This window comes from Peromyscus maniculatus, chromosome 3, assembly GCF_049852395.1.
Source record: "Peromyscus maniculatus bairdii isolate BWxNUB_F1_BW_parent chromosome 3, HU_Pman_BW_mat_3.1, whole genome shotgun sequence".
In the NCBI taxonomy this organism is placed as follows: Eukaryota; Metazoa; Chordata; class Mammalia; order Rodentia; family Cricetidae; genus Peromyscus; species Peromyscus maniculatus.
Window position 1 is genome coordinate 143,347,740 of NC_134854.1, and position 27,077 is coordinate 143,374,816.

The window sequence follows — 27,077 nt, forward strand, 5'->3', positions numbered from 1 at the left end:
GACAAGGCTTTGCTCTGTCTGTTACCAAGGCTGGCCTGGAACTCAGTCTGTAGCACAGACTGTCCTCAAACATGTGTCAGTTCTTTCTCCCGACTTGTAGTGCTGTGTCCTTTATAGCATGCTTTAATTAAAGTGATACGTGTCCTATTGTAGATCCCCATGGATATTTCAAGCATGGAGAAGAAATTAAATGGAGGTTTATATTGTACCAAGGAGGAATTTGTAAATGACATGAAGACCATGTTCAGGAATTGTCGGAAATACAATGGGGACAGCAGTGGTAGGTGGACGAGTGTCTTCTGCGCTGTTGTTGCAGTGGGGTGACATGCTCTCTAGATACACACATCTTCCTTCTGACTTCACTCTTGTTTTCTGTTTTCAGATAGTCTCTGTAGCCCAAGCTTACCTTGGATTTTTTTTTTAAGTGTGCATGAGTATTTTAATGTACACCACATGTGTGTCTGGTACCCTCGGAGGTTAGAATAGGGTGCTGGATCCTTTAGAAATGGAGTTGTGAATGGTTGTAATCCACACTATGGGTGCTGGGAACCAAACCCAGGTCCTTTGTGAGGGTAACAAGTGCTCTTAACCTCTGAGGCACCTCTCCACCTCTACCTTGAACTTCTGATTGCCAAGTGTTAGAATCTCAGGTGTGCCACCCTGCTGGGTTTATATTTTGCCTTAGGACTACAAACAGAATGTATACTAAAGGCCATGGGATTTGTTGTTCCAGCTGTGTCAACAATGCCCCAGGAAATCTGGTCTAGCCTTCTGGATAAACAGTCTAGCAGAGGTCTGGTCTAGGTTGTCTTGGGCTTCTTTGCTACAGACAAGATTGAACTCAAGCTATTTGGTATGCACAGGAGATGGAATCTAATGCTTCCTGCATGCTCAGCAAGCACTCTTCCACTGCGTAGCATCCTTGGTCTTAAAGAGTTTTGAAAAATGGCATCATAACTTTTTTGTTTGTTTGTTTTTTGTGGGGTTTTTTTTTTGTTTGTTTTTGAGACCATGTTTCTCCATGTAGCTTTGGTGCCTATCCTGGATCTCAGTCTGTAGAGCAGACTGGCCTCGAACTCACAGAGATCTGCCTGCCTCTGCCTCCCAAGTGCTAGGATTAAAGGCGTGCGCCACCACTGCCTAGCCATGTCATGTCTTTCTAATGACCCTGAAACTCAGGACTATTCATGTATCAACACAAATACTGTAGCCTAAAAAACAAAGCAGTTTCAATTGTAATACTCAGTAGTTTGGGTAACTTAGCTTTAAAAGAATTAAATTTTTACTAGTTTGAGGTAATATACTCGAGTCACCTTATGTCACAGACATTCAGCCTTGAGCAGAATACTTAAAAAGAAACCAAATCTTTATCTTGTGTCCGTAGTTCTACAGTGTAATATTCTCCAGAGGTAAATTAAAATCAGGCTTTAGCACAGTAGCTTTCCTTATTACTGTCAATAATTGTCTTCCATGTCTTCTAGTAAAATGTGTACCTGGATATCAGTCCTCATGTCTTCCTTCTAGAGTACACCAAGATGTCTGATAATTTAGAGCGGTGTTTTCATCGGGCCATGACAAAGCATTTTCCTGGTGAAGATGGAGACACAGATGAAGAATTTTGGATCAGAGAGGATGAAAAACGGGAAAAAAAGAGGAGTCGGGCTGGTCGAAGTAGTGGAAGCCATGTTTGGACCCGCTCTAGAGACTCAGAAGGGCCCAGCAGGAAGCAGGCACCAGTGGAGAATGGAGGGAAATCACTGCCCCCTGCTCGCCGAGCTGCCTCCTCAGGGGATGACCAGAGTAACAGTTCTATGCAGCTCCCTCCAGAGGTGGGCACATCAAATGGCCAAGGTTTTCCCCGCCCCCTGCACTGTAGCAGAGTGCCTAGCCAGGCACCCCCTCTAAACCAGATGGTAAGAAAAAACTCCTCTAGCATTGTCTCCAAGCCAGCTTATGTAGGAATCTGAGAGCTAGTAACTTGTATGGTCTTCAGATAACCCTAGAGCAGTGGTTCTCAACCTTCCTAATGCTGCAGTCCTTTAATACTCATGTTGTGGTGACCCCCAGCCATAAAATTATTTTCATTGCTCCTTCATAACTAATTTTCCTACTGTTAAAAGTCATAAGGTAAATATCAGATACACAGGATATCTAGTATATGAGCCCTAATGAAAGGGTTGTTCCACACCCTCTGGGTCGCAACACACAAGTTGACAACTGCTGACATAGATGGGTTTATTTTGGTTTTGATCTTGGAGACAAGGTCTCTTTTAGCAAAAGATGGCTTCAGACTTGGCTGTTGTAGTAATGGAGGCTGAGGCTGGCCTTGAACTACTGGTGGTCCTGTCTACCTCACAAACGAGATGGTTTTTCTCATGCATACTCTATCTCCTATGGTCATTTAGACCCTCTTCTCTCCTAGTCCTTTGAATCATGTATTCTCAAAGTGGGCAAAACTTAGGATCAAAAAGGCCTGATGTTATGGTTCTTACAAAATTCCTGGCTACTCTGGAAGGCTAAGTTTGAGACCAGCCTTGGGTCACATAGTGAGACCCCAGTCGCAAAAAGAAAAGCAGAAGACATAAAGCACAGAAGCGCAGTATATAGGCTACATATTATGTCTGAAACATTGAGATTTCTTTATAAGGAACTAGACCTGTAGCTCAGTTGGTAGAGTGCTTGCCTAGCATGGATGAGGTCTTGTGATTGATCCCCAGCACAGCATAATAATGGGTGTGGTGGTCCCAACCTGTACCATGTGCACCAAGCTAGGGCTCTTATCCCATTAAACTTACTCAGCCTCTTCTCTACTGAAAAGTCTGTCCCACTAGGTGAAGGGTCTTTCCAGCACTTAAGATTTGGAGACCACAGGACCAGAAGTTCAAGGTTATCCTCTGCTACGCAGCAAGTTTGAGACCAGCCTGGCTTCATGAAACCCTATCTCAAAAATGTATAAATAAATTACTATTCTAGGATGTGCTTGGATCCAAAATGCTTAAAATGGCTCTATTTTTGGTGGGGAAGGTGATTTTTTTTTTTTTTTTTTAAAGATAAGAGAAACACAGTCTTTTTCCTGGAAAGAGAAGCTGCTTCGAGATTAGGGCTATTCATGATGACAGGGTTGCATCAGTATGAGTCCTTAGGAAACCCCTGCTTTCCGTGATGACTCTCTTTCCTCATCTGCCTTTCTGCTTTATTCACTGCCTCCAGAGGCCAGCAGCACCTGGAACATTTGGCTCTCTTCAAGGATCAGATCCCACCAACTTATATGGCTCCTCTCGAGTCCCAGAGGTATCCCCAGGAGATTCCTTGCAGCACCCACCCTTTGCTATACAGGTAAGCAGTCTGCAAAAAGACAGCTGGGAAAGTTTTGCAGGCATGATTGAGAGAGAGTCTCTCCTCACATTAAAAGTAATTCAACCTCTTCTCTACTAAAAAATCGGTCACAATAGGTGAAGCGTCTTTCCAGTTCTGTCTTGCTCTGTGAGTGTGGTTATTAATGCTGCTTCTGACCTTTTTTATTGCCAGGCTCCAGTGGGAATAAGTAACCACCGAGGAACCCGGCTCAGTGCTCCTAAAGAAAAGATGTGTGGGGGGCTAACACACCTTTCCAATATGGGATCTCAGCCCCCCTCCTTGCAGCTTGGGCAGATGAATTGTCCCAGTCAAGATGGAAACATTTATCCACCAGCTCCATTCCAGGCAGGATTTATTCCTTCTAGGCATGGTGGGACTCCAGCCCGACCCCCAGATTTCCCTGAAAGCTCAGAAATTCCTCCCAGTCACATTTATCATTCATACAAGTACCTGAATCGAGTACACCCTGCTGTCTGGAATGGGAACCATGGTGCTACAAACTCAGGACGTTTGGGGCCAGATGAGAAGCCCCACCTGGGGCCAGGACCCTCTCACCACCCTCATACCCTTGGTCATGTGATGGATGCCCGAGTGATGAGACCACCTATCCCACCAAACCAGTGGAGTAAACAGTCAAGCTTTCTACCTCATGGAGTTCCTTCCTCGGGGTATATGCAACCAGCCTGTAAGTCTGCTGGACATCGGTTGCAGCCACCTCCAGCTCCAGCACCAAGTCCTCTGTTTGGAGGACCCTCCCAGGCCCTCCGGGGAGTACAAGGAGGGGAATCCATGATGGACAGTCCTGAAATGATCGCCATGCAACAGCTCTCCTCCCGAGTCTGTCCCCCGGGTGTGCCTTACCACCCCCGCCAGCCCACTCCTCCCCAGTTACCTGGCCCCTTTCCACAGGCAGCTCATTCAGCATCAGTGTGTGTGTCAGTCCCCAAGCCTGCTTTGGACAACCCTGGGAGAACACAGGATATCAGTGAGACACAAGAGCCTGAGAATGACCAAGGTAATCTACAATGTCTTTTTCCCCTGACTTCGGTATATCAAGTCATGAGTAATCTTTTCATACAGAGTATGAAGATATATATGAAGTGATAGCAAGCCTCTCCCATAAACTACTCAAGTTTGAGATGATTGAAGCCCTTTAGGTCTAGAGGTATCAAGAGCATAGTAACTGATTATAGAACCAAAAGGAACTTACATGTGAGACAGACGCTCCTTAGGAACTTTTTTGAGACAGAATCTCTCTGACTCTGGCTGTCTTGGAACTTTGTAGGCTTGTAGGCTGGCTTCAAACTCACAGAGATCCCCCTGGCTCTGCCTCCCAGTGTTGGAATCAAAGGTGTGCACTACCATACCCAGCCTCTTTTTGGAACTTTTTTATTTAAGCTCATTTAATTAGAACATGCCTTTGCACAAGCTGTTACCAATTGTTTGTTTTTAATGGGGGGAGGGATCTTGTAGGAGTTAGTTTTTTCCTGCTGTGAGTCCATGGGCCACACTCACGTCCTCAGGCTTGGCAGAGGTGCCCTTCCTGGAAGAGCAGTCTTGGTTGCCCTAGTCTGATCTCTTGCTGTACTTCAAACTCCTGACGTCCTCATACCTCCATCTCCAAGTGCTGGGATCACAGGCCTGTACCACCATGCCCAGTGTGTGTGTGTGTGTGTGTGTGTGTGTGTGTGTGTGTGTGTGTCTGTCTGTCTGTCTGTCTGTCTGTCTGTCTGTCTGTCTGTCTGTCTGTCTGTGTGAGGTGTTTGTCTGTCTGTCTGTCTGTGTGAGGTGTTTTTGTTTATAGTTTAAAAGAAAACCCACAGAGCAGCCTAGTTTTAAAACCTCAGCTGCTGCCCAAACAAGGAGAATGGAGGAGAGAAGGAAAACCCCATGTCATTTAAGTTGGCATAGAAATCAGACACATGACAACAAGCAGCAGTTCAGCAGGGAGGGAAGCTTTAGAGAAAGAATAAGGAACCCCTAAATATTGAGGAGAGAGGGGTATTAAGAAAAGCTTGCTTAGAAAAGAGAAGAGCGGGATGCACGCACATGTACACCATTAATCCTAGCACTCAAGAGGCACAGGCAGAGGCAGGCGGATCCCTGTGAGTTCCAGGACAGTTAGGGTCGGCTGATACACAGAGAAACCTTTTTTTTGTTTTGTCTTTTGTTTTTGTTTTGTTTTGCTTTGTTTTGTTTTCGAGACAGGGTTTCTCTATGTAGCTTTGTGCCTTTCCTGGATCTCGCTCTGTAGTCCAGGCTGGCCTGGAACTCACAGAGATCCGCCTGCCTCTGCCTCCTGAGTGCTGGGATTAAAGGCGTGCGCCGCCACCGCCCGGCGAAACCCTGTCTTTTTGTTTGTTTGGTTTCGGTGTTTGTTTTTTCAAGGCATGGTTTCTCTGTGTAGCTTTGGAGCCTGTTCTGGAACTTGATCTGTAGACCACACTAGTCTTAAACTCACAGAAATCTGCCTGCCTCTGCCTCCTGAGTGCTGGGATTAAAGGCGTGTGCCACCACCTCCCGGCTGAGAAACCCTGTCTTTAAAAAGAAGAAAGGGGGCTGGAGAGATGGCTCAGCGGTTAAGAGCTGTTCTTCCAGAGGTCCCAGTAACCACATGGTAGCTCATAACCATCTGTAATGAGATCTGGCCTGCAAGGGCACATGCGGACAGAACACTGTATGTATAATTAATAAATAAATAAATCTTTTTTAAAAAAGCATTAAGTTCTCTTGGGGCTGGAGAGATGGCTCAGTGGTTAAGAGCACTGGATGCTCTTTCAGAGGTCCTGAGTTCAATTCCCAGCAACCACATGGTGGCTCACAACCATCTGTAATGAGATCTGGCGCCCTTTTCTGGCCTGCAGGGATACATGAAGACAGAACCCTGTATACATAATAAATAAAATAAACTTTAAAAAAAGAGAGATAGAAGAAAAAGTTAAACTTTTCTGAATAATTTCTGAATAATTCAGAAAATCTAGCAGACTGGCAGCCCTGCATGGCTGTTGTCCTTAAGCCTCTGCCCACTATTTGTTTACAGTTGCTGTTGAGGAAGGGTTAGAGCTGGGTTTGAGCCTGTACAGGGAGAGCAACAGCGTGTTCTCTGTGTAGTTTATGTGTAAGTTGTGAGCCTTTGTCACTATGTGCTCCGTGTATGTACAGGAGTCTAGAGAGACCAAAAGAGGGCATCAGATTACTTGGTGCAGAAGTTAACAGGTTGCCGTCTGGGTGCTAGGAACTGAATCCAGATCCTCTGCAAAGGCAGTAAGTCCTCTTACCCTGAACCATCTTTCCAGCCTCAGCATTGTGTTCTTAATTGCTGACCCTCATTATGAAATGTTTTCCATGTCTAATTATTTCCATCTGTCTCGAATAGATAACGATGAAGAACAGTGAAGTCTAGTAAAGGTTGAAGCAGTTTCTCAGTGGTAACGCTGTTAAAAGACCAGAAAAATAAAACTTTAGGAGAGAAAAGAATCTTTTCTTGCTTACTTGTATGTCCAGTATATAATTACGTGATTCTGTTTAATACTTGGCTGGGGAATGGAGTCACTTGAACGTCTATGGAAGGTGATGAAAATTCTATGTGAAATTGATACTAGATCTGTAACTCAGACTTAAATAGCTTGGCGTCTTTCTAGTCTGAGTATTGACAGCACTGGAGAAGCCAAGACATATGCATTGTCTAGCTTAGCTGTGCTGTGTTCTGCCCACAAAAGGAGGTGTGCAGACCCCCCCAATACCATGACAACTTTCAGAGACTCCTGTATCACAATCTCTAGCTGAGGTTGAAATTGCCGAATGTCATCTCAGCCTTGACCCTGCTCGTGTGCTTGACATGTTTTTTCCATTACTCTATCCGTTGATGTTGTCATTTCAACAACTGATTTACTGTTTTGTTCTTCTCCCTCCCCAGCAGGGCCTTTGCCTAGGCTTGAAGAGAAAACAGCAAGCGTTTGTGCTTCGGAGGGGGTGTACCTCAAACAGCTACCTCACCAGACACCTCCCCTGCAAGCCAACTGTACCAGGCAAAGTTCACCACAAGAAAGGGAAACAGAGGGCTCGGAACTCAAAAATGATGCTTCGGAAACTGCAGACACTTACAAAGCATCGAAGAGCAAGAACTCCTGGCCTTCGGACAGTAGCTACACCAGCCCAACTGTGCAAGGTTGTTTGAGAGACCTCTCTATGGTGGCAGACAGAGGGACTCTACCTGAAAATGGGGTTGTTGATGAAACGTCTCCTTGTAGGTCAGAAGGGAAGGGCCTTGGTGGCAGTGGTTCAGAAAAGCCACTCTGCCCCAGGGGTAAAACATTGCCGGAAACCATGCCATGTACAGGACAGAATGCAACTACACCTCCTTCCGCAGACCCCAATTTGATGACAGGCGCTATAAATCAGTTTTCTCCCTTGTACATGCCTGGCCTAGAATACTCTAATTCAGCTACACATTACCATATGAATCCAGGTCTGCAAGGCTTGGGCTCTATGATGGGAGGAAAGTCCCCAGGATCACATCCTCAGCCCTTCTCTCCCAGGGGCTTCCAGCCTAACAGTCCCCATCCAGGACTCTTTCCCCAATACCGCCCCCAGCAGGGAATGAGGTATGCCTACCAGGCATCTTCTCAGCCCTCATACCACCCCTATCAGCGGACTCCTTATTACACATGTCCACAGGGCTTTTCTGATTGGCAGAGATCTCTCCCTTCCCAGAGAAGCCCAAGTGAAGCCCCAGGGAGTCACCCCCCACGCCCTCTCTTCTCAGATAAGAATGCCTTGTCTAGTCTGCAAGGCTGTGAGACACTTAATGCTGCCTTAACTTCTCCAACTCAAATGGATGCAGTGGCTGCTAAAGTTGTCCCATCTGATGGACAGAATCCTGGTCCAGAGGAAGAAAAGCTGGATGAATCTGTGGAGAGGCCAGAGAGTCCCAAAGAATTTCTAGATCTGGATAACCATAATGCAGCTACCAAGCGGCAGAGCTCGCTGTCTACGAATGACTATCTTTATGGAACTCCACCTCCACCTCTGAGTTCAGGAATGACTTTTGGCTCGCCTGCTTTCCCACCCCACAGTGTGATGCTGCAGACAGGGTCTCCTTATACTCCTCAGCGTCCAGCCAGTCACTTTCAACCCAGGGCATACCCATCTCCTGTAGCTGCGCATCCGCCTCCCCATCCAGTGGCCACCCAGCCGAATGGCCTCTCCCCAGAGGGCCCCCTCTACCGCTGTCAGGAAGAGGGCATAGGTCACTTTCAGGCTGCAGTGATGGAGCAGGCTGGCACTGGAAGTGGAATAAGAGGCCCTTTCCAGGAAGTGCACAGACCATCAGGGTAAGGTTGCTTTATGTTTCTCTGAGAAAAGTAACAGTAGCTTTAAGAATTAAGATAATTGTCCAAGACCAAGAAACAGATGTGAATTACGACTTAATGGAGATTAGATCATAGTTTTGTCTTTGCCATTTTCTTCCCCTGGTGAAGATGAATCAGCATTTGCACTGTTTTTTGTTTGTGGTGGTAGATAACTAACTCCAGAACTTACATTCTCTGTAAATTAGTATTTAAATTATTAGATTGTATTGTTTGTTATTTTTAAAAATAGAAAAGCTTTCCGTTGGGGCGGGTGTGTGTTTTTGAAACAAGGGCTCACAGTGTAGCCCATGCAAGCCTCAAACTCTCAGGAACCATCCTGCTTCAGCCTCCTAAGGACTGGGATTGCAGGTGTGCGCCATCATGCCTGGCCTGTCAGGAAATGTGTTGATATTGCACGCTTAGTAACTACAGTTTGATGGGGTTGGGGATTTAGCTCAGTGGTAGAGCGCTTACCTAGCAAGCGCGAGGCCCTGGGTTCGGTCCTCAGCTCCGGAAAATAAAATAACTACAGTTTGAAAGCTGTGGGCAAGAGTGGTCAGCATTGCTGCCTAGCTGACCTGACACTGACCAGGGTAAAGAGGATCTGCCTTAAGCCTGAATATGTGTGGTTAAAGTCACTTCTTACCTCATCCCTCCCTGTTGTTGAATTTTAAAAAGTGAAACAAGTCAAACGATGGTCTCATGAGATTTTGTCAACAAATGGATGGGTGGTGGTGCCTTTCTCTCTTTCTTTCCTCTAGTTAGTTAGTTAGTTATTTTGGGGTTTTTTTTTTTGAGATAGGGTTTCTCTGTAGCGTTGGAGCCAGTCCTGAACTCTTAAGAAATCTATACAGAGCTGAGTGGTGGTGGTGGCGGCGGCGGCGCAGGCGCACACGCACACCTTTAATCCCATTACTCGGGAGGCAGAGGCAGGCAGATCGCTGTGAGTTTGAGGCCAGCCTGGTCTCCAAAGCAAGTTCAGGACAGGTTCCAAAGCTACACAGAGAAACCTTGTCTTGAAAGGAAAAAAAAAAAAAAAGATGATAAAGCCTGTCATTATAATACCATTCCGTTTAAAAGCTGATGTGACCCTGCCATTGCCATCCCATCTTAACATCAAAGGCTCTCCTCATTTTTTACTCTTGTGATTGTTTTTGTGTGCTTGATTGAGACAGGATTTTGCTCAGTAGCCTGAAACTCAGTCTTCTTGTCTCAGCCTCTCCAATGCTGGGATTTACAGATGTGTGCCACAGTCACTTACTCTCACATTTCACATTTTGCCTACTAGTTGGGGGGCGGGCATTGTAGTTGTTGTTTTGTATGTTATTGTGTTGAGGGGTCTTTGGTTTTTTTCAGACAGCATCCCTCTATGTAGCTCTGGCTGTCTGGAACTCTCAGTGTAGACCATAGTGGCCTCTAAATTCACAAAGGTCCGATTGCCTCTGCCTCCCAGAAGCTGAGAATAAAGGAGTGTGCCCCCACCTCAGCTTGTTTTTGTTTTTGAGGCAGACTCTTAGTGTATAACTGTGGCCTTAGAACGCCGAGGTCCACCAGTCGCTGCCTCCCCGTGCACCAGCACTCGGCCTACTGATTCTGTACATCTCTGAGTAACTGCTTGTGTTTTGATGTTTTTCTTTGCCTTGTCTTTAATCCACCGGAGCTTACATTGCAGCCATAAATACCTTGGCATGTATCACCTGAGGCCTGCAGCACAGTCTCAAAGGGGAAGTGTCACACCAAGGGAGAAGCACAGTGGTCACTTACACATCACTGTCCAGTCTAGGCTCAGTGTTTATTTCATTTAGTTATGTTTAATCTCTGTACAAATCTTTAATATCTTTGTCTTGTTCTCCAAAGAGTGTTCCCAATGTTGGATTTGGTTCATTGGCCTCTGTATTTAGGCTGTAGTGTACTTGGCTTGGGTACTTGCTGCATCACCCCAGAAAGCCTGTTATTCCATTCTGTCCCAGTATTGATGATTCCAAATTTACCAGCTGGCTAATTACAGCAGTGTCTTTGTGGCTCAAGTATCTGTTCTCCTAGGTGGTCCTCATTAACACTTAACTGTTCCTTTCTTCTGGCTGTAGAATGCACATGCATCCAATCCAGTCACAGTCCTTATTCCCAAAGACTCCGGCACCTGCAGCATCACCAGAACAGTTGCCTCCACATAAGCCCCCAACACTTCCTCTGGATCAGGTAAGAAGTACTAAAAACTAGAGCATTTCCTAGCTCTTGCAGGTGTACGGAATAAATGCAGAATGGGTAACTTGAGCCCCAGGGTACTTCAGATTTCAGGTTTCTAGATGTTGGGATATTTGCATAGACTTTACTATGAAGCCCAAAATACTGCAGAATGTGACTTTTCTTTTATTGTTATATCGAAGCTTAAAAAGTTTTTTTATTTCAGTGGTGTGTGGTGGCCCATGCCTTTAACCCGGCTCTTGGGAGGCAGAGGCAGACAGATCTTTGAATTTGAGGCCAGTCTGGTCTACAGAGCGAGTTATAGTTAGTTATGAGCTTCAACCTGTACCTGACCTCATTATTCTGAGAATAGGGGTTATTGTTTGTTTTTATTAGGGACTGAATAGTTTTATGTTCATGGGTTTTTATGATGCTGGAGAGTCCAGCCCAGGGGATCATGAATCCTAGCTGAGTGCTCTGATTATCCCTGAGTTATACATTGGAGGGGAAGAGGAAGGCTTTTGGTTGTTTGTTTTTGAGGCAAATTCACTTATGTGCCCTTAAACTTCTGGTTGTCTTGCCTATACCTCCCAAGTGCTAGGTTTACAAATGCACAACGACGCTGAGTATTTTTAATTTATCCTCTCTCCCCTCCCCCAAGCACCCAGGCCCTGGTCCACATAGGAGGTCAAGGACTCAGGCTAGCTTCTGGGGGTCAGCTAGCAGTACAGGCAGGCCTGTGTGGTTTTTGACATACTCAGTCATTGCTAGCCAATTGATGTAATTTAATATTGTTACTTTCAGAGCTAGTCCAAGGAGGAAATAACCCCCAAGGACATGGACAGCTGCACATGAAGACGCACAGGCCTTGGAGGACTGGAGGACTGGCTGCTGTGTGTCTCTGCTCTGCCCTCCTGTCCCAGCTCTTCTGGGAAGCCTAGCATCCTCCGAGCTTGAACTCCTGGCCTGTAGATGCACACTCTAGATGGCTGACACACTTAGCAAGAGCAAGTGTGCTGGAGTTCTTGCTGGCTTCTCCACATCTCAAGACTCTTGTTCAGGGAAAAATCACTTTAAACTTGGGTGGAGGGTACATGGAAGGATGGAGTGGTGCTTTTAAACTTTCATGAGCAGCTAATCTCAGGTATATATTTGGGGAAGGGACTACTTGTAGTATTAATGTTTTTGCAGCTGGGTCCAGTTTACAGAATTTTCATGTTGCCTTTTTTTTTTTTTTTCTTTTTTTTTTTTTTTTTTTTTTTTTTTTTTTGGTGAATGTATTGTGTATAGAGTGGGACGGTCAGCAGGTGGGCACATGGAGGAGCTGGGAGTCCTTCCCAGCTATGGCTGGCACACTGTATTGGAATAGTCTCTATCTATGTATAGTCAGGTCACACTGAATGCCTGAGGAGCTTGGAAGAGAGACCTGAAAGGTCTCAGCTTGTGTATGTCACTGTGTTTTCCAGCCAGCCTCGGAGACGACTCACTGCATCTGTTCTTCTCAGCGTTCATTCTCAGTTTGGTGGCAGGTGCTGTCTTGTGGCCTACTGGGTGTTTCAGCCAGAGGACAGGCTGCTCTCACTCTGGTGGCCCAAATTCTGGATTCAGGAAAGCACGTCCCTTCCTGATTTTTCCACCAGCTCTACCAGATAGTTGTAAACCAGGAGTTTGGGCTCTCTAGAGTGTTTTACTTATTAGAAGATAAAGTGGCTTCTTCATGGGCCTGTTAGGCCTGTGGTCTAGAAGGCATCACACAACGCTTTCTAGCACAAATTGTGTTTTGTGAAAGTGACTACTCAGGTTTGTTATATATGTTAGTCTCAATAAAGAAATTGCACAGGTTTGGAGAAGGAAAATATATCCTATAGATTTACATTTGAATTTAGGACTATTCAGTATGTATAGTTTTTATCAGTTTAGAGAATCATAGTAGACTCAGTCATATTGATTTAAAGTAGCTGTCAAGGGCTAGTTCTTGGAAATTATTTGTTGTGTCTGTGTTAGGAAACAATTTTACAGTATTAAATTACATTACTATGGATTTAGAAGTGAATTACACTGGATTCTCCCTGCTTTAGCCCTCTGTATTTTATTTTAGCTGAGATATCACCAAAGTTAGGACCGAAGTTCAGATTTTTTAATATCCCACACAGAATAAACCAAGGGAACTGCCCTGGCCCTGGAGTTGCAAATCTCTGTAAAAGAATATAATCTTACAGTATGCTTTGGGGTAGTAGAGATCTCCATAAAATACCAATCCAATCTAGATTCTTAGAAGTTTAGGTGTGGGAGGGGTCAATGGGAGATTTCCCTCCAAGACATGCATCCTCAGTAATTGCAGAATAGTCTGCCAAATATGGGAGGCGGGAAGGAGAAGGAATTGGAAACATCCACGCTGTAGAGATAATTGGACCATAGACACCTGTTCACAGAAGGTGGAAATGATGGCTTACTAACCTGCTGCTGGTGCTGACCCAGAAGTGTCTCCCAAGTATGGCACATACAGACAGGCAGTTTTCTTTCCAACAAACTTGTTTTAATTGGTGTTTCCAAATCAACTGAATCAGAAGCCTAACACCCACATGGTCCAGCTTAGAATTAGAAGAATAAAGAAGTCCGATCTGTTAGGTGGCTCTTGGCTGCTGTTGAGCTAATAAAAGCCAGCCTAGTCTTAGGACTGCCGTTCTGTGTCTGCCACTGTAGCACAGGCCTCCTGTGTAGCACTTCTCACGAGGGATGCCACAGCCATCAGGCCTCCTGTCACTAAGCTGAGTGCACTCTGCTTCCACCTCACCCTCTGTTCCTCGGTCTAAAGAAACGCAGTGAGCAATATTGGGGAACAAGGAATTGGCGAGTCCCTTTACCCTTTATTGGTTATTGAGGAAATGAAATAGAAAACTGTACTACTGTATTAAGTTCTAACACTGTGAGAATTTAGGGGTGCCTAGTCCTTACAGGACCTAGTCCTGTACGTTCCTCCTCTGGTCTGGCCCCAACTTTTATTGATCTTGGAAGTACTAGGTCCCCTGGAGCAGCCAAAAGACAGTGCTGCACTTGTGTGAGCCCCTGGCCCACTCCTGCAGACAGGAGCTTTTGTTTGCACCTTTCTTCTTCCAGAGCTTCTCTTCCAGATGCAGAAAACCTCATTTACAGTCTTCAGTAGGAAACGGGGTTATGTGAGATTAATAGTTAGAATGTAGTATGTAAGGGGGACTTAAAATTCGCCTTGGACTAGGATCTGTATCCATTGGTCACTGTGACCTTGTCAGTATGCCGACTCTCCATGGTCCCCAGTGACATAGCTATGCATGATTGGAAGCACTCTTTGATTTAGTGGTAGATTTCCTTTTATCAAACTTAGTCATAACTTCGAAACCTTAGGGCCTAAAAGAAATAGGATTGAGAAAGAAAAGTAGAGCCTTTAGAAGGTTTAGGGTGTATGTCTTTGTCCCCCAACCCCAGCCCTGCTGTGAAATCTGTTTAAAAATTCAATTAGCAGGAGCTATTGGCTAAAATTCCTTGTTTATAAGAATGTGAAGAATAGATGAAAATATGCAGGGTTCTTGTTCATGTAACTTTCCATTCCATCTTAAAAATCAAGGGACAGCCACTCTGCCTTCTGAGCAAGATTGGTTTTGGGTCTTCTGGTAGTACGCCTGACTGAGCCTGTGGTAGTTCATGCTGAGCCCAGGCCCCAGGCCAGCTGCTCTCAAAAGATAAACCTCATGCTAGTCCTTATATTAAACTGTCGATGGAAAGAAAGCGTGTAGTCTCCACCCCTCAGCTCAATCCAATTTCAACTTTAAATGTCAGTTACTCTAGCTTCCTCCTGGCTGAACATCTGGTGTTCTTGTCCAGTGGCGTTGACTTGCTGTGTGGTTGGAATGTATGTTCTCCTGGCATCAAAGGGTCTTGAACACACAGCCATCCCAGTGCAGTTCCCACCAAGTCTGCCACCAACAAGGCCTCAAGTCATAGTGCTTGGTCAACCTTTTTTCTTTTAATGAATGTTCAAATCTGTAAATGATCTACTGCTCTTAAAACTTAATTTGAGGGTCTGGGGATGTAGGTCTGTAGTAGAACACTTGCCTAGCATGTGCAGGGCCCTGTCTGTGTTCAATCCCTAGAACTACAAAATAAAACAGACCTAAGGCAGGTTTGATGCTATGGATCTGTAACCCCAACTCTTGAAAGGCTGGGGCAGGAAAATCACAAGTTCAAGCTTGCCTGGGCAACTTAGTAAGACACTGTCTCAAAAGTGAAAAGAAGGGTGGGGTATAGCTCAGTGTTAGAGCTTTATGCAGCATGCATCAGGCCCTATCTTCAATCACTACACACACACACACACACACACACACACATACAATTGAAATTCCATGGGAAGTCTTAATGTAAAGTCCTAAACCCAAGGACAAGTATCAACATCCTCATCTGTTTCGGATAACCTCATTTGGTCTTCTAGAATTAAGTTCACTTTTTGGCCAGATTCCTTATATATATAACCCTGCTGTAAAGTTACCTTCTATGTATCAGTGAGTGTTCAGTTCTGAGGGTTTCTGGAATGTGGGTACCTCTTGTCAACAGCTATGGCAAAGATACTTAGCATTTGGGTATATTGTGCAGAGGCATTCTCCCCCCCCCTCCCCCCAATGAATTTACAGCACTGATTTAGTATAAATGTGAGCCAAGCATGGTGGTTCAGGCCTTTAATCCCGGCAGGCAGATCTCTGGAGTTCAAGGCCTGCTTGGTCTAGCTCCAGGCCAGCCAAAGCTATGTAGTGAGGCCCTATCCAAAAGAACAAACTCCCTAAGAAGTACTAATGTGATGAATGTGATTAGGACTTGGTGGTGAGAAGGCACTGGCCTACCTTTTTCTGTTCAGTGCACTGGACTCTGTAGCCTCAGGACCTGAGGTAGACCTTCCCATTGAGAAGATAGGCTGCATCCCTCCTCACAGGTTGACACAAGCTTTGCTCTTGAGCCCTCTGCCTGTCAGTCTCGGGTTGAACATATTCTGGGTGAAGTGGGACATTGAGCCTTCTACTGTCTAGGCTTAAATTGGCTGTTCTCATCTCATCCTCTCCCCTTAGGGTTCAAAGGGGACAGCTGTATGGCTATTGAGTCATTTACCGCTCCACCTCATTCTGGAGCTGCTTTGGCCCTTGATTTCTCTAAGCAGGGATACTTGTCATTTGACTTGTGGACCGCTCCTGGGGCCCGGCCACGCTCCTCCAGCCTGTACACAGTGTAAGACATTAGTTTCCTGCTACGAAAGTGAATGCCCTATGAACTGTCCTGGCCAGTACTGGAAAGGGAATGTATTTATTTTTATATTGTATATATTTTGTCATGGTCTGCTGGTTCCCTGTTTCACTGAGAGCGACAATTACCTCAATAGTTAGTTGGATATTGTGTGTTGGATAATTTTTTGGAAGAACTTTTTAAAAAGCTTTTTTGATCTTTGGAGATCTGTAGATTTCCATATGAACTGGTTATTTTGTATAAAGTACATTGTTAAATGAGCAAGGCTTTGATGTGTGTGCCTGCTGTGTATTCATGTGTCACCTTTATCCTTAGGGCAGACTCCTATTTCGACGAGGTTTGAGCTAGGTCACAGTGCCACCACCTGAAAGCATCCACTTTAATCTCAATTAGATGCCAAGAATTTTCACAATGGTGCATGCAATCTACCAAGTGCCTAGACAGTAATAAAACTGGCTGCAGTCTTAACCATGGCCAGGAGAAGGCCCATCACAGCTAGTCTGTGGTGCCCTCCTCAGGCCTTTACCCTCACCCCAGCTACAGTACATGACTGGTACAGATAGACTCTCCCAAAGGTGATTACCTGCCTGCATTGGCTGCGCTTCTTGCAGAGCCTTTGGTGGGCAGTCAGTTGATGGGGACCTGTAGCTGAAGTTTTTCTGTGTCCCAGCCTGCCGGTGGTCAGGACAAATCTCTCAACTACCAGTCCCGCAGCTGCTCAGATCCAAGTAAACACAGAGGCTTATATTATTTATAAACTGTATGCCCATTAGCTCAAGTTTATTACTGACTAGCTCTTACACTTAATCCATAATTTTTAATTATGTTTAGCCACGTGGCTTGGTACCTTTTCCGAGTTCTGCCTTCACATCTTCTCATGGCAGCAGCTAGCAGCGGCTCCTGACTCAGCCTTCCTGTTCCCAGAATTCTCTTCTCTGCTTGTCCCACCTATACTTCCTGCCTGGCTACTGGCCAATCAACATTTTATTTATACAGAGCGATATCCACAGCAGGGACCATAGATAAATCAAGCCTGCAGTCATCCAAGTTAAAAGTGTCCAGAAGAGGGAGCCACAAGCCTAAGGAAGCGTAGGCTAACTTGTTTTTATTTCTAGTTTCTGGGAATCTTTTTGGTGAAGTAGCTATGTTCTTTTAATCAGCTTTAGTCTTCAACCAAAGCCGCTGGCTACTTTTATCCTTAGATTTGTAAGTAACCTTCATTTCATAAAAATTCAAACATGTGCCTGCCTACAGTCCCTGGGCTCTGAAGACGGGACATTCAGGAGCTTGAGGCCAGCCAGGTAAACTGCAACAAGTCCCTGTCTCTCCTTCACCTCCACATGGGGTTCTGGTCTTAAAAGGCAAGCATTTTCATCTGCTGAGCCAACTCGCCAGTCTAAAGCCTCTTCCAAAACAACAAGAAGACAGTCCTGAGAATATTTGTAGGAGAAAGGGCATTTCTTCTAGAAAATCTGCTGTCATTTCGTTTTCTAGTGTAGTGATTGCATGTCTGTCATTTCAGAAACAGTCACTTTAGGATGAAAACCTAAAGTTTAGGAAGCCCAGGTCTGGCGTTCTGATGGTTCTCTCTGTGACTGGTTCTTTTGCTGTAATGTGAAGTGGCAGGACACTGGCTCTGTGTACTGACAGCTGCTTCCTCGTGTGTGCTACTGTTCCTTTAAAAACGAACAGACTTGGGTTTCTGACTTACATGTTCTCCACTGAAAGCCTTCACATTACAAGAATTCCTCAACAAAGAAAGCCAGATATTAAAGTTTTTTCTCTGGGGCTGGAGGAACGGCTCAGGATTAAAATTACTTCTCTCCCAGCACACCCACATGGCAGATCACAACTGCCTGGAATTCCGGTTCTAGGAGCTCCAGTGCCCAGTTGTGACCTCCACTGTGCACATACATACAGGCAGAACACCTAATGTACATCAGTTAAAAGTAAATCTTGAACAAAACTTAATGGAGATGAGTTGACAGTGTCTACTCGGTGTGAAGCTCCTGATAAGGCCAGTTGTGCACACTGGTGGTCTTGGCACTACAGAGCTAGGAGCAAGGTCCCCTTGCCTGCATAGCTTAGAGCTTAAGGTGCAAGAGACCTCACCTCAAAAAAAAAAAATCTGTTGTTCTATATACATCTTTTTGACAAAACAACCAATGCTAAATACTGTATACAACAACAACAAAACTGCCTTCCACTAGTCAGCTTGGTTTTAAAACTTGCTGGAGCAGTTATCCCGATCCCATGCTGTGAGCTTCCTTGTTAAAATTGGCACAAAAACAAAAAAGAGTTTCAGGGAAGAAAGGAAGCTGTAAACTGCTTGGGAACCACTCTCCATTTTGGCCGTCGGAGATGCTGAAGGTACTTCTCATCAGAGATGTCTTGTCTCTGGTGTCCCATTCAGGAAGAAAGGCACTTCCACCTAGAAGCAGCCCCTGTTTGGGCAGCTTTGTCCAAATCTCGCAGAAAGTTACTAACAGTTGGGAAAATACCCAGGTGGGATCTTCTGGAAGGTGAACGGCCTATGGCCTGCGGTGGTTATGCAAGTGGTGTTTTTGGCAGGAGGGCTGTGGGCTCTTTTCTCCTGGGTGGCTGGAAATCCTGCCAGCTCAGCCAGAGGTGGCCGATCTCTTGAGTACCCATGCTGCAGCTGCCCAGGCTTCACTGCCCTCACCCCCCACTTCGCTCTGGTAGCTTGGCCTTGCTGATCTGTTGCCCTGGATTCAGTTCCTTGAGCTTTTGAAAGGACAATGTTTGTGCATTTCTTTCAGTCTCCTTTGTGCTTACAAAGCTCACTCCTCTAGTTTCCTGAGGCAGTTTTAGCAAAAGCTTTCAGTGCAGAATGAACTATGCAGTAGCGGCCAAGAAGGCAGCTGGGAAATGCCCAGATTGAGCTATTGTGTGCTGCAGTTCCTGCCCCTCTGCCTCCATGACAGGAATTTTAATTCAAGTGTCTTGAGACCATTTGAGGAGTGGAAAACCACAACTTGCTCCTAGAATCCTGTTAGCTCATTCCTGACTGCATAGGACCAGTCACCCTAGTCTAGCCAGTTAGAGCTGGGCAGAGTGGTTGGAAGAAATGAAGCCAGTTCCTCAGGTTGTATCCAGAGTTTTCGCTATGGGAAGCAGTTAAGTCTTTATAGGAAGGCAGAGACAAGACCCAGCACAGCCTGGCCTGGAGTATACCAAAAACTGAGATGTGGAGTGACTCCTAACCAAGTTGTCAGTAAGTACAGTTGCCCTCGGCATCCTCAGGAATTGCTTCCAGGACCTCTGTCTGCAGGTGCTAACGTCCCTTTGTAACCTGGTATTTGCATGTCATCTATGCACATCTTCCTGTATATTGTCATCTCTAGGTTTCTTACAGATCCTCTGTAAATCAATGTTAAATTATATTATTGGGCGCTGACGACGAGAAAATGTCTATACATACTCAGCACAGAATCCCCACTGCCACGTTTTTGGTGCAGTTTGTTGAATTCACTTGATGTGTGGTAGGTAGGCTGTTAGAGATGCAGCATCTGCCTGGCCCTTAGTCTTTTCCCTTTGTATTCTGAATAACAGACTTCCTTTTCTCAGAGTTAGTAATGAAGGAAAAACCTGGAGAAGCTTGGCCTACAGCAAGGTGCTGAAAGGGAGGGGCAGTGCTTAGCCAGAAAGTGAAGGTGATGAGGAGTGTTTGTTCCTTTAGTCAATCGCAGCAGGGTGGCTCTTGGTGCAATCACATCGTTTGACTTGGACAGACCTCACCGCACGGGCCAGGTATGATCTGTTGTGGTTGTCAGAACGGGGGTCTGAACCTACAGTATGAACAAATGAACATCAACAGGAACTGGTTCTGACTTCTTCCTCGTCCTGCCTAATCAGCCCCATGGAAGGCCCTGTCCGCTGACGTGAGACACCCCTTGTGGTTCTGATGTCTCAGTTTAAGAACAAACTTGTAGGAAGAGCATGGCATCAAATTTCAGCTTATAAACCTTCACACCTTTCTAGGCTGAATTTCCCCTCCATACCTAATGGACTACAGCACTACCTTCTGAAGAATTTTGGAATCCAGCCCACCCTACTGGCTAACCGGGAATAGTGGCAGCAGGTGTCCGGTATTCCACACCTGGGAAAGAGTAACAAAGCTGAGGAACTCCCTCCTATCCGTCCCAGGCCAGGCCACCTGCTCTGTCCGCCCTCCTTCCGGTGGTCTCAGTCCAGGTCAGCTTCCTGTTTTCTCTGATCTGTATCTGACACGTCAGAACTGCCTTGCCCACCAACTAGTCCTGTGCTAATAGTCTCGATCCGTGACAACCCATCAGCAGCTCCTGCATTTTAGTCAACAAACTTAACAAGCTCCTGCCAGTACAGTGTTGGAAACCCTGGCTGTGTACCTATGTCATCAGGGTATCAGTCACACCAGACTGGTTCACTGCTTCAGAGGGGTGGGACACAACTGCCTTCCGAACGGGCTTGGGGTCTTTCAGGGCCACTCTGAAAGCAAGCAGGCCTTTAACAGCCCTAGACCGAAGCTGAAGCTCCCTTCCGCCCTGGCTTTCAAGCCCTCTATGTGGGTCCTTCCTAGCCCACAGTCTCGCAGCAGTTTCTTTTTATTTGTTCCTTTGAGACAGTCTGGTGAAGCCCAGGCTGACTAGCCGTATACACCTGGGAACTTCTGTTCTTCCTGCCTCTACTTCCCACTGCTGCTGGTCCTATGCTGGGGACGGGGGTCTCAACTGAACAACATCTCAGCCCTGCCTTTTTGTTGTCTTGGAGTTCTAGTTCCTAGTTTTGAGACAGAGTCACTCGGGGGAGGTGGGGGGACTGGCCTGGAATTCATTGGTTAGTCTAAGCTGCCCTCAGACTTATGTAATCCCAGGAGTCCTGGCTCAATTTCCTCTCCCTTCTCTGTATAGCCTTGGCTGTTCTGGAACTTACTCTGTAGACCAGGCTGGCCTTGAACTCAGAGACCACAGTGGTGCACACCTTTCATCCCAGCACTTAGGAGGCAGAGGCAGGTGGATTTCTTGAGTTCAAGGCCAGCCTGGTCTACAGAGTGAGTTCCAGGACAGCATAGTTACACAGAAAAATCACGCCCAGCTCTCTTTCCTTTTTAAAAGTTTACTTTTATGTGTATGTGTGCTTTGGCTGTGTATGTGCCATGTCCTTGCCTGGTACCCACAGAGGTCAGGAGAGAGCATCGGAATGCCCTGGAACTGAAGTTACAGGTGATTGTAAACTGCCATGTGGGTGCTGGGAACCAAACTCTAGTTCTCTGCAAGAGCAACAATAACATTTACCTACAATTATAAAACTACATGAAGATGGTATGTAGCTCCATAGTGGGGTGCTTGCCTAGCATGGCATGTACATATGGAACATGGAGTTCCATTCACACACTTGCAAAAAAAAAAATGTATTAGGTGTGGTAGTGCATGCCTATAATCCCAGCACTCTGAGGCAGGAGGATTATGAGTTTTAGACCAGCTTGGTCTACATAGTGGATTTCAGCCTGGCTGTACAGTGAGACCTTGTCTCAGAAAACAAAAAGTGCATGTGACCAAGAAGCATACTCGAGTGATCACAGCACACCCGAGATGACACGTACCCCCGTCTTGGACTGACATCCCCTCTTGCAGATGCTGCTGTAGTTCAGGTCGGCAGCCATGCTCATCTGGCCAGAGCACTGCCTTAGATTCCATGCTGACCCCTCCTCACACTTGCCATCAGGCCCAGTGTGTTCGGCTAGTGACAAGGAGTTGTCTTCACAGAAACCTTCAGGCCATACAGAAGTGCTGCGTGCACTGTAGTCTCTGAATGTTGGGGAGTCCCCACCCACCCCCACCCCCGATCACCCTGCTCCTGAAGCTGCCTTAGTCAAGTTGTTTCTCAGCTGTGTTTCAAGCACCCTACTAGCAACCAGGTGCGGGGAGCTCTGTCTTCGTGTGGCTGCTGTGAGGTTGGATCCAAACCCCGACTGTGTGATAAGGCTAAGACTGCAGTGTAGGACTTAGCAACTGCCCGCTTGCTACCTCTGCCCATGTGAGAGCTGAGGGAGGGACTGCGGGCTGATAACACCCCAAGGACAAAGCAGCTCCTGTTCACGGCAAACCCAGCCCCTGTCCTTTACTCCAGAGAAAGCAGAAAGAAGGTCCTTCCTGCAAGCTGGTAAGTTGTCTTGTCTGTCCGCGTCAAGCAGAGAACTGGTAGGGAGAGATGGCAAGTAAGCCAGCGGAGAGGGCCTTCTGTATCACCCACTGCAAGCAGGGGAAGAGGAAGCCGGCATCCAGGAGCATCCTGGGAAGTGGGGTACTTCCTAGACAGTCCAGACAAAGCTAAAGGCCCCTCCGATAGAAAGGGCTTAGCCCTGGGAGACCCCTGTGCTCTGCTGGTGGGAGGAAGCAGCCCTGGTTCTCATTCTGAGACCCCCTGACCTACCCAGCTTGTAAATATGTGAAGAGAGGCCAGCCTAGGAGGGCTGGCTGTCTTGTGTTAACATCAACTGCAGTCAAAGGCAGGGGTTGTCGTCATGGGTCACTCTGATTCCCAAACAACAGTTTGTAACTTATTGTCAGTCCGTGAGCAGAGTGCATCCATCCTGGGCACATTACCAATGTGTGCAAGGCTTAGGTGCAAGACAATGAGTTCCCTGAAGAAGCTGATGGAGGGAGAACAGGAAAGAGTGGCTGGCACTGTGCAGGGTGTGGTGGGGGCAGGACTCTGACCGCACTCGTCCATCAGTCAGCAAAGTGCTTGAGTGGTAGGCTGAGATATGCCAGACTGGGCAGACACTTGGAACAGGGCTTTGTTCTTCCACCATGTAGATCCCATGGTGTAGATCCCATGAAAATTATCAGACTTGGCACCCTGACCTGCTGAGCCATCTGCCACGCCCTGGATGGGTTTGTCTACCAATGATGAAAGACCTGGTTTTCTCCTGGTCCATCCTGGAACTGTACCTTTGAAATTTTACAATAGCAACAAATTAGTTCAGAAACAGAATTAAATTTCAAGGTAAAGTGAGGCTGGAGAGATGGCTCAGTGAGCAAAGGTGTTTGCTGCACAAACCTGAAGACCTGGGTTCAGTCTGGAGCCCACAGTGGAAGGAGACAACCAGTCCTCACAATCGGTCCTCTGACCTCCGCATACACATCAGACTCTCTGTCCAAAAGACATTCGTGTGTATGGATGTTCCGCCTGCATGTATGTCTGTGCAACACATGCGTGCCTGGTGCCAGAAGAGGGCATCAGATCCCCCTAGACCTTGCATTACAGGTGGTAGGGAGACACTATGTGAATGCTGGGTTTCGAACCTGGGTCCTCAACCATCCCTCTCTACCCACTGAGCCATCTCTTAGCCCCTCACACACATTGTATAAAAACTTTAAAGATGAAGCATAAGCCACCTTTTTTCCTTTTAAACTAACATTGATCCTGAAACAACGAAGACTGCCAAGAACCTTGGGCTGTAGTTGAGGCCTGGCGCTCTGGACTACCGCCCCCTGATCCTGTGACTCTGGACGGACTCATTCATTTCACACCTTCCAAGCAGCACTTGGTGACATAGGACTGTAATCCTAGCTGTTTGGGAGGCTGAGGCAAGGCCTAGTACAGGTCTGCCTGCATAGGTCACAGATTAAGTTCAAGCCCAGTCTGGGTAACGATGAGACTCTGATTTAAGAGCTGTGGGGAGATCTCAGCGGGAGAGTACTTCCCTAGCATGTGCAAGGCTCTAAATTCCATGAGGGGAAAATGGTGTTCCTGAGTTTACTTTTTTTAAATTGCTTAGCACTGTAAAAATGGGTAGCGAAAGTATGCCTGCACTCAGAAGGCAAAGAGGCCAAAATGGGTTCAGTTTGAGGCCAGCCTGGTCTGCACAGGGAAACCCTGTCTTAAAAACCCTCCTTTAGATTTATCAAGCAGCTCTTCAGAGAAATGAAGGGCATGGTAGCTGGTGGGATTGACTGTGATGATGGCGAGGAGGCAGACCAGCTCTCTGCCCAGATCTTTTGCTTCTGGCTCTGGCTCACAGCCCTCTTCAGCCCCCTTGTTCACCAGATGCCAGGGAGTCCTATGGCAGCAGGTGACAGGTGACCCAGAGAGCTGGGCACCTGAGAGGCCACTGAAGGGCACCTCCATGGAAGGAGTACTGGTGTCCTTCCCCTGGCCTGCAGTGGTGCAGAGGTGAACCCCAAAGCGCCTCCTGCTGCCCTCTTCACCTCCAGGCCCCTCGGGTCAGCCTGGGTGGCCACCACACTTTAGAACTTCTCTCAGCCCTCATTCTTTCTGCCCCCACCACCCCAGTCTCTGCACCACAGCACATGGCCATGAAGTCCTCTCCTAACCCTGTCCAGTTCATCCAGAGTGATCAGCCTTAGGCCTCACGGTGTTTCCCCTTCCACCCCCTCTACGGTCACAAAAGAGGTTCTGGGGCACGTGCAGTGCTCTGCCTAGCTGCCACAGTTCTCCAGGTCTGCTGACCCTTTGCAGACCTACTCCCACAGTGGTGAACCGGACCAGTCAGGACCAGGGAGCCAGCCGCCAGCCCCTCGCCAGCTACCTTGGCTCTCTGCTCCTTCACAGGCCCACGGCGCCCTTCCTCACTCAACTCTGGCTCTTCGCAACACTTACTACACAGCTATCTGTAAAATGGGGTCTGAAGAGTGCTACATCTTTATTAAAGACACTGGTTAACAAGTCCTTCATTAGAAGGAGCCTGGGACATTGTTTTGTTGTCCCTGGTCAGGAATGTGGCAAACACTGCTCCGGATTACAGACTCTTCCCCTCAGTGCTCAGGCCCGCATGTAAAACCTCCCGCCCGTGAGGTCATTGCACTCCCACTGAGCCGCACTGCCAGCCCTGGCCTTTTGAAGTGTTAGCACCAGTAAAATCTAGATTCCCTGAAGGGAAAGGGATTTTTAAGCTACAACCCAGTTGCCTGTCAACACTGCAGACATTCAGCAGATTGCCTGAAGGACTGGCCAGTATGGGCCTCTTCCAAGTTTAGGATTTCCCTGATAAGATTCCTCTAAAACCGTGGCTGGCTAAATTTAAAAAAACAAAAACTTTTTTTTACCCCCATGGGACAGAAGTGAGCCTTGTTGCTTTTGGAAAGCACCTGGGTTTGGTTCCTAGCACCCACATCAGGTAGTTTACCGTCTGTAATTCTGGGTCCAGGGACCCAACTTCTTCTTGTGGATTCCGTGGGCATGTGATACACACACAGACACGGGCACACATACATTCTAGTATCTGTTGACTCACATATTCACTTACCTGTGGCAGGAGACTTGTGAAGTCAGGGTCTTTGAATACCTGAGTTTGCTAAAGGAAACCCCAGGGCTACAAAAAGCACCTCCCAGCAAATACTGCAGAGCAACATTGTGAGTGCCCAGGCTCAGGATGTCCCTTTGTTCTCGGACTTATCTCACTGCCAAGGAACACTGATTTCAGACATCTAATTTTGCTTTAGAAACGGAATGTAACCCAAAGGGCTACCACGTGTCTATTTCCTTTGCTTTGACTTAATAGAGAAAGATTAGGTTCTGCACTTCCTAAGCAGCGACTTGGGAGTTTGTTTTTGTTTTTGTTTTTTTTTTCAAAGCAGTTTATTTACATCTCAAAGAACTTCTGACCTTTAATATCATGACCTCCCCCCCCCCTTTGAAACAGGGTTTCTCTGTGTAGACCTGGCTGTCCCGGAACTCACTCAGCAGACCAGGCTGGCCTCCAACTCACAGAGACCTGCCTGCTCTGCCTCCCCAGTGCTGGGATTAAAGGTGTGCACCACCACTGCCCAGCTAACATGACATTTTGCCACCAAGTGTCCCAAGATTCTGGCATCTAGAAGAGCACAGGGTTTGGGCTTTAAGAGATGGCAGGGACAGGACCCTGACCAGGATGAGGACTCTGCAGCCTGGACCTGCTTTCTCCTAGACAGGATGGGAGTCGAGGCTATGTTGCAAATTCCTTGTCCCATTGCTGATTTTCAGTATTAAACTTTTGATTGGAGAGATAGCTCATCAGTTAAAAGTACTGGCTGCTTCTCCAGAGGATCCAGGTTCAATTCCCAGCTTACAATTGTAAATCCAGTCTCAGAGAATCTAATACCCTCTTCTGGCACCAGACAAACATGGGCAAGACACCCACATACATACATATACACCCATATATGTGTGTGTGTGCACATACATATGCATGTTTATGTATATGGGTGTTTTATAGCCATATACATGTATGTGTATGGATATAGACACACACACACATTATATATATATATATGCAGTCTAGGGAGCTGAGACATAGCTCTGTGGTTAAGAGTTCACTTTACTTAATGGGTGGTTCACAACCTCATCGATTCAGCTTTAGGACTCCATTGCCCGCTTCTGGCCTCCACGGGAAACTAGACCCACATGTGCAGACACACAAATAGTTAAAAATAAGAAAAGAAGTGGGCTGGGAATGTAACTCAGTTAATAATAATGCTTTCCTAACAACCCTTAAACTCTGAGTTCAGTTCTGAGGCCTGCATAAAACCAGTTGTCGCACAGCCTATAATCCCAGAACTCAGGAGGCTGAAGGAGGATTGCCACCAGTTGGAGGCTAGCTTGGGCTACAGTGTGAGACTGTCTCAAAAATAAAAAGTCCAGCCCATGCCTGTAATCCCAGCAGAGGCAGATGGATCTTTGAGTTCGAGGCCAGCCGGGTCTACACAGAGTTCCAGGACAACCAGGGAAACAGAGAAACCCTGTCTTGAAAAACCAAAACAAATAAAATAAAAACAGCAATTCTGTGGTCTGGTAGGATGGCTCAACGGTTAAAAGAAAATGCTATACAAGCTCTTTAGCCTCACAGACTGGAAGGTGAGAACCAGCCCCTGAGGGTTGTCCGCACACGTGTGCTGTGGCGCACATATACACCATAGATAG

At 46.6% G+C, this 27,077-nt stretch overlaps 2 protein-coding genes across 16 annotated transcripts in view; both read left to right on the forward strand.

Annotated features, from left to right (window-relative positions):
* Positions 1-16,414, forward strand: part of Cecr2 (CECR2 histone acetyl-lysine reader) — a 137,090-nt gene extending 120,676 nt beyond the window's left edge. For 2 of the 11 annotated variants that reach the window (XM_076567819.1, XM_076567821.1), the window contains 7 exons: positions 154-280; positions 1,525-1,913; positions 3,211-3,336; positions 3,529-4,372; positions 7,274-8,690; positions 10,796-10,907; positions 11,697-16,414. In XM_076567819.1, the coding sequence (XP_076423934.1) occupies positions 154-280; positions 1,525-1,913; positions 3,211-3,336; positions 3,529-4,372; positions 7,274-8,690; positions 10,796-10,907; positions 11,697-11,702 (3,021 nt within the window). In that variant the 3' untranslated portion in view covers positions 11,703-16,414. The remainder of the gene's footprint in view (positions 1-153; positions 281-1,524; positions 1,914-3,210; positions 3,337-3,528; positions 4,373-7,273; positions 8,691-10,795; positions 10,908-11,696) is intronic. The other 9 variants (XM_076567820.1, XM_076567823.1, XM_076567822.1 and 6 more) reach the window with 6 other exon arrangements.
* A 2,726-nt stretch (positions 16,415-19,140) lies between these two features.
* The window catches only part of Slc25a18 (solute carrier family 25 member 18), a 30,054-nt gene continuing 22,117 nt past the window's right edge, over positions 19,141-27,077 (forward strand). For 2 of the 5 annotated variants that reach the window (XM_076567830.1, XM_076567833.1), the window contains exon 1: positions 19,141-19,389. The gene's annotated coding sequence lies outside the window, so the exon portion shown is untranslated. Of the gene's footprint in view, positions 19,390-20,156; positions 20,370-22,093; positions 22,317-27,077 lie in introns of those variants that run through there. The other 3 variants (XM_076567831.1, XM_076567835.1, XM_076567834.1) reach the window with 3 other exon arrangements.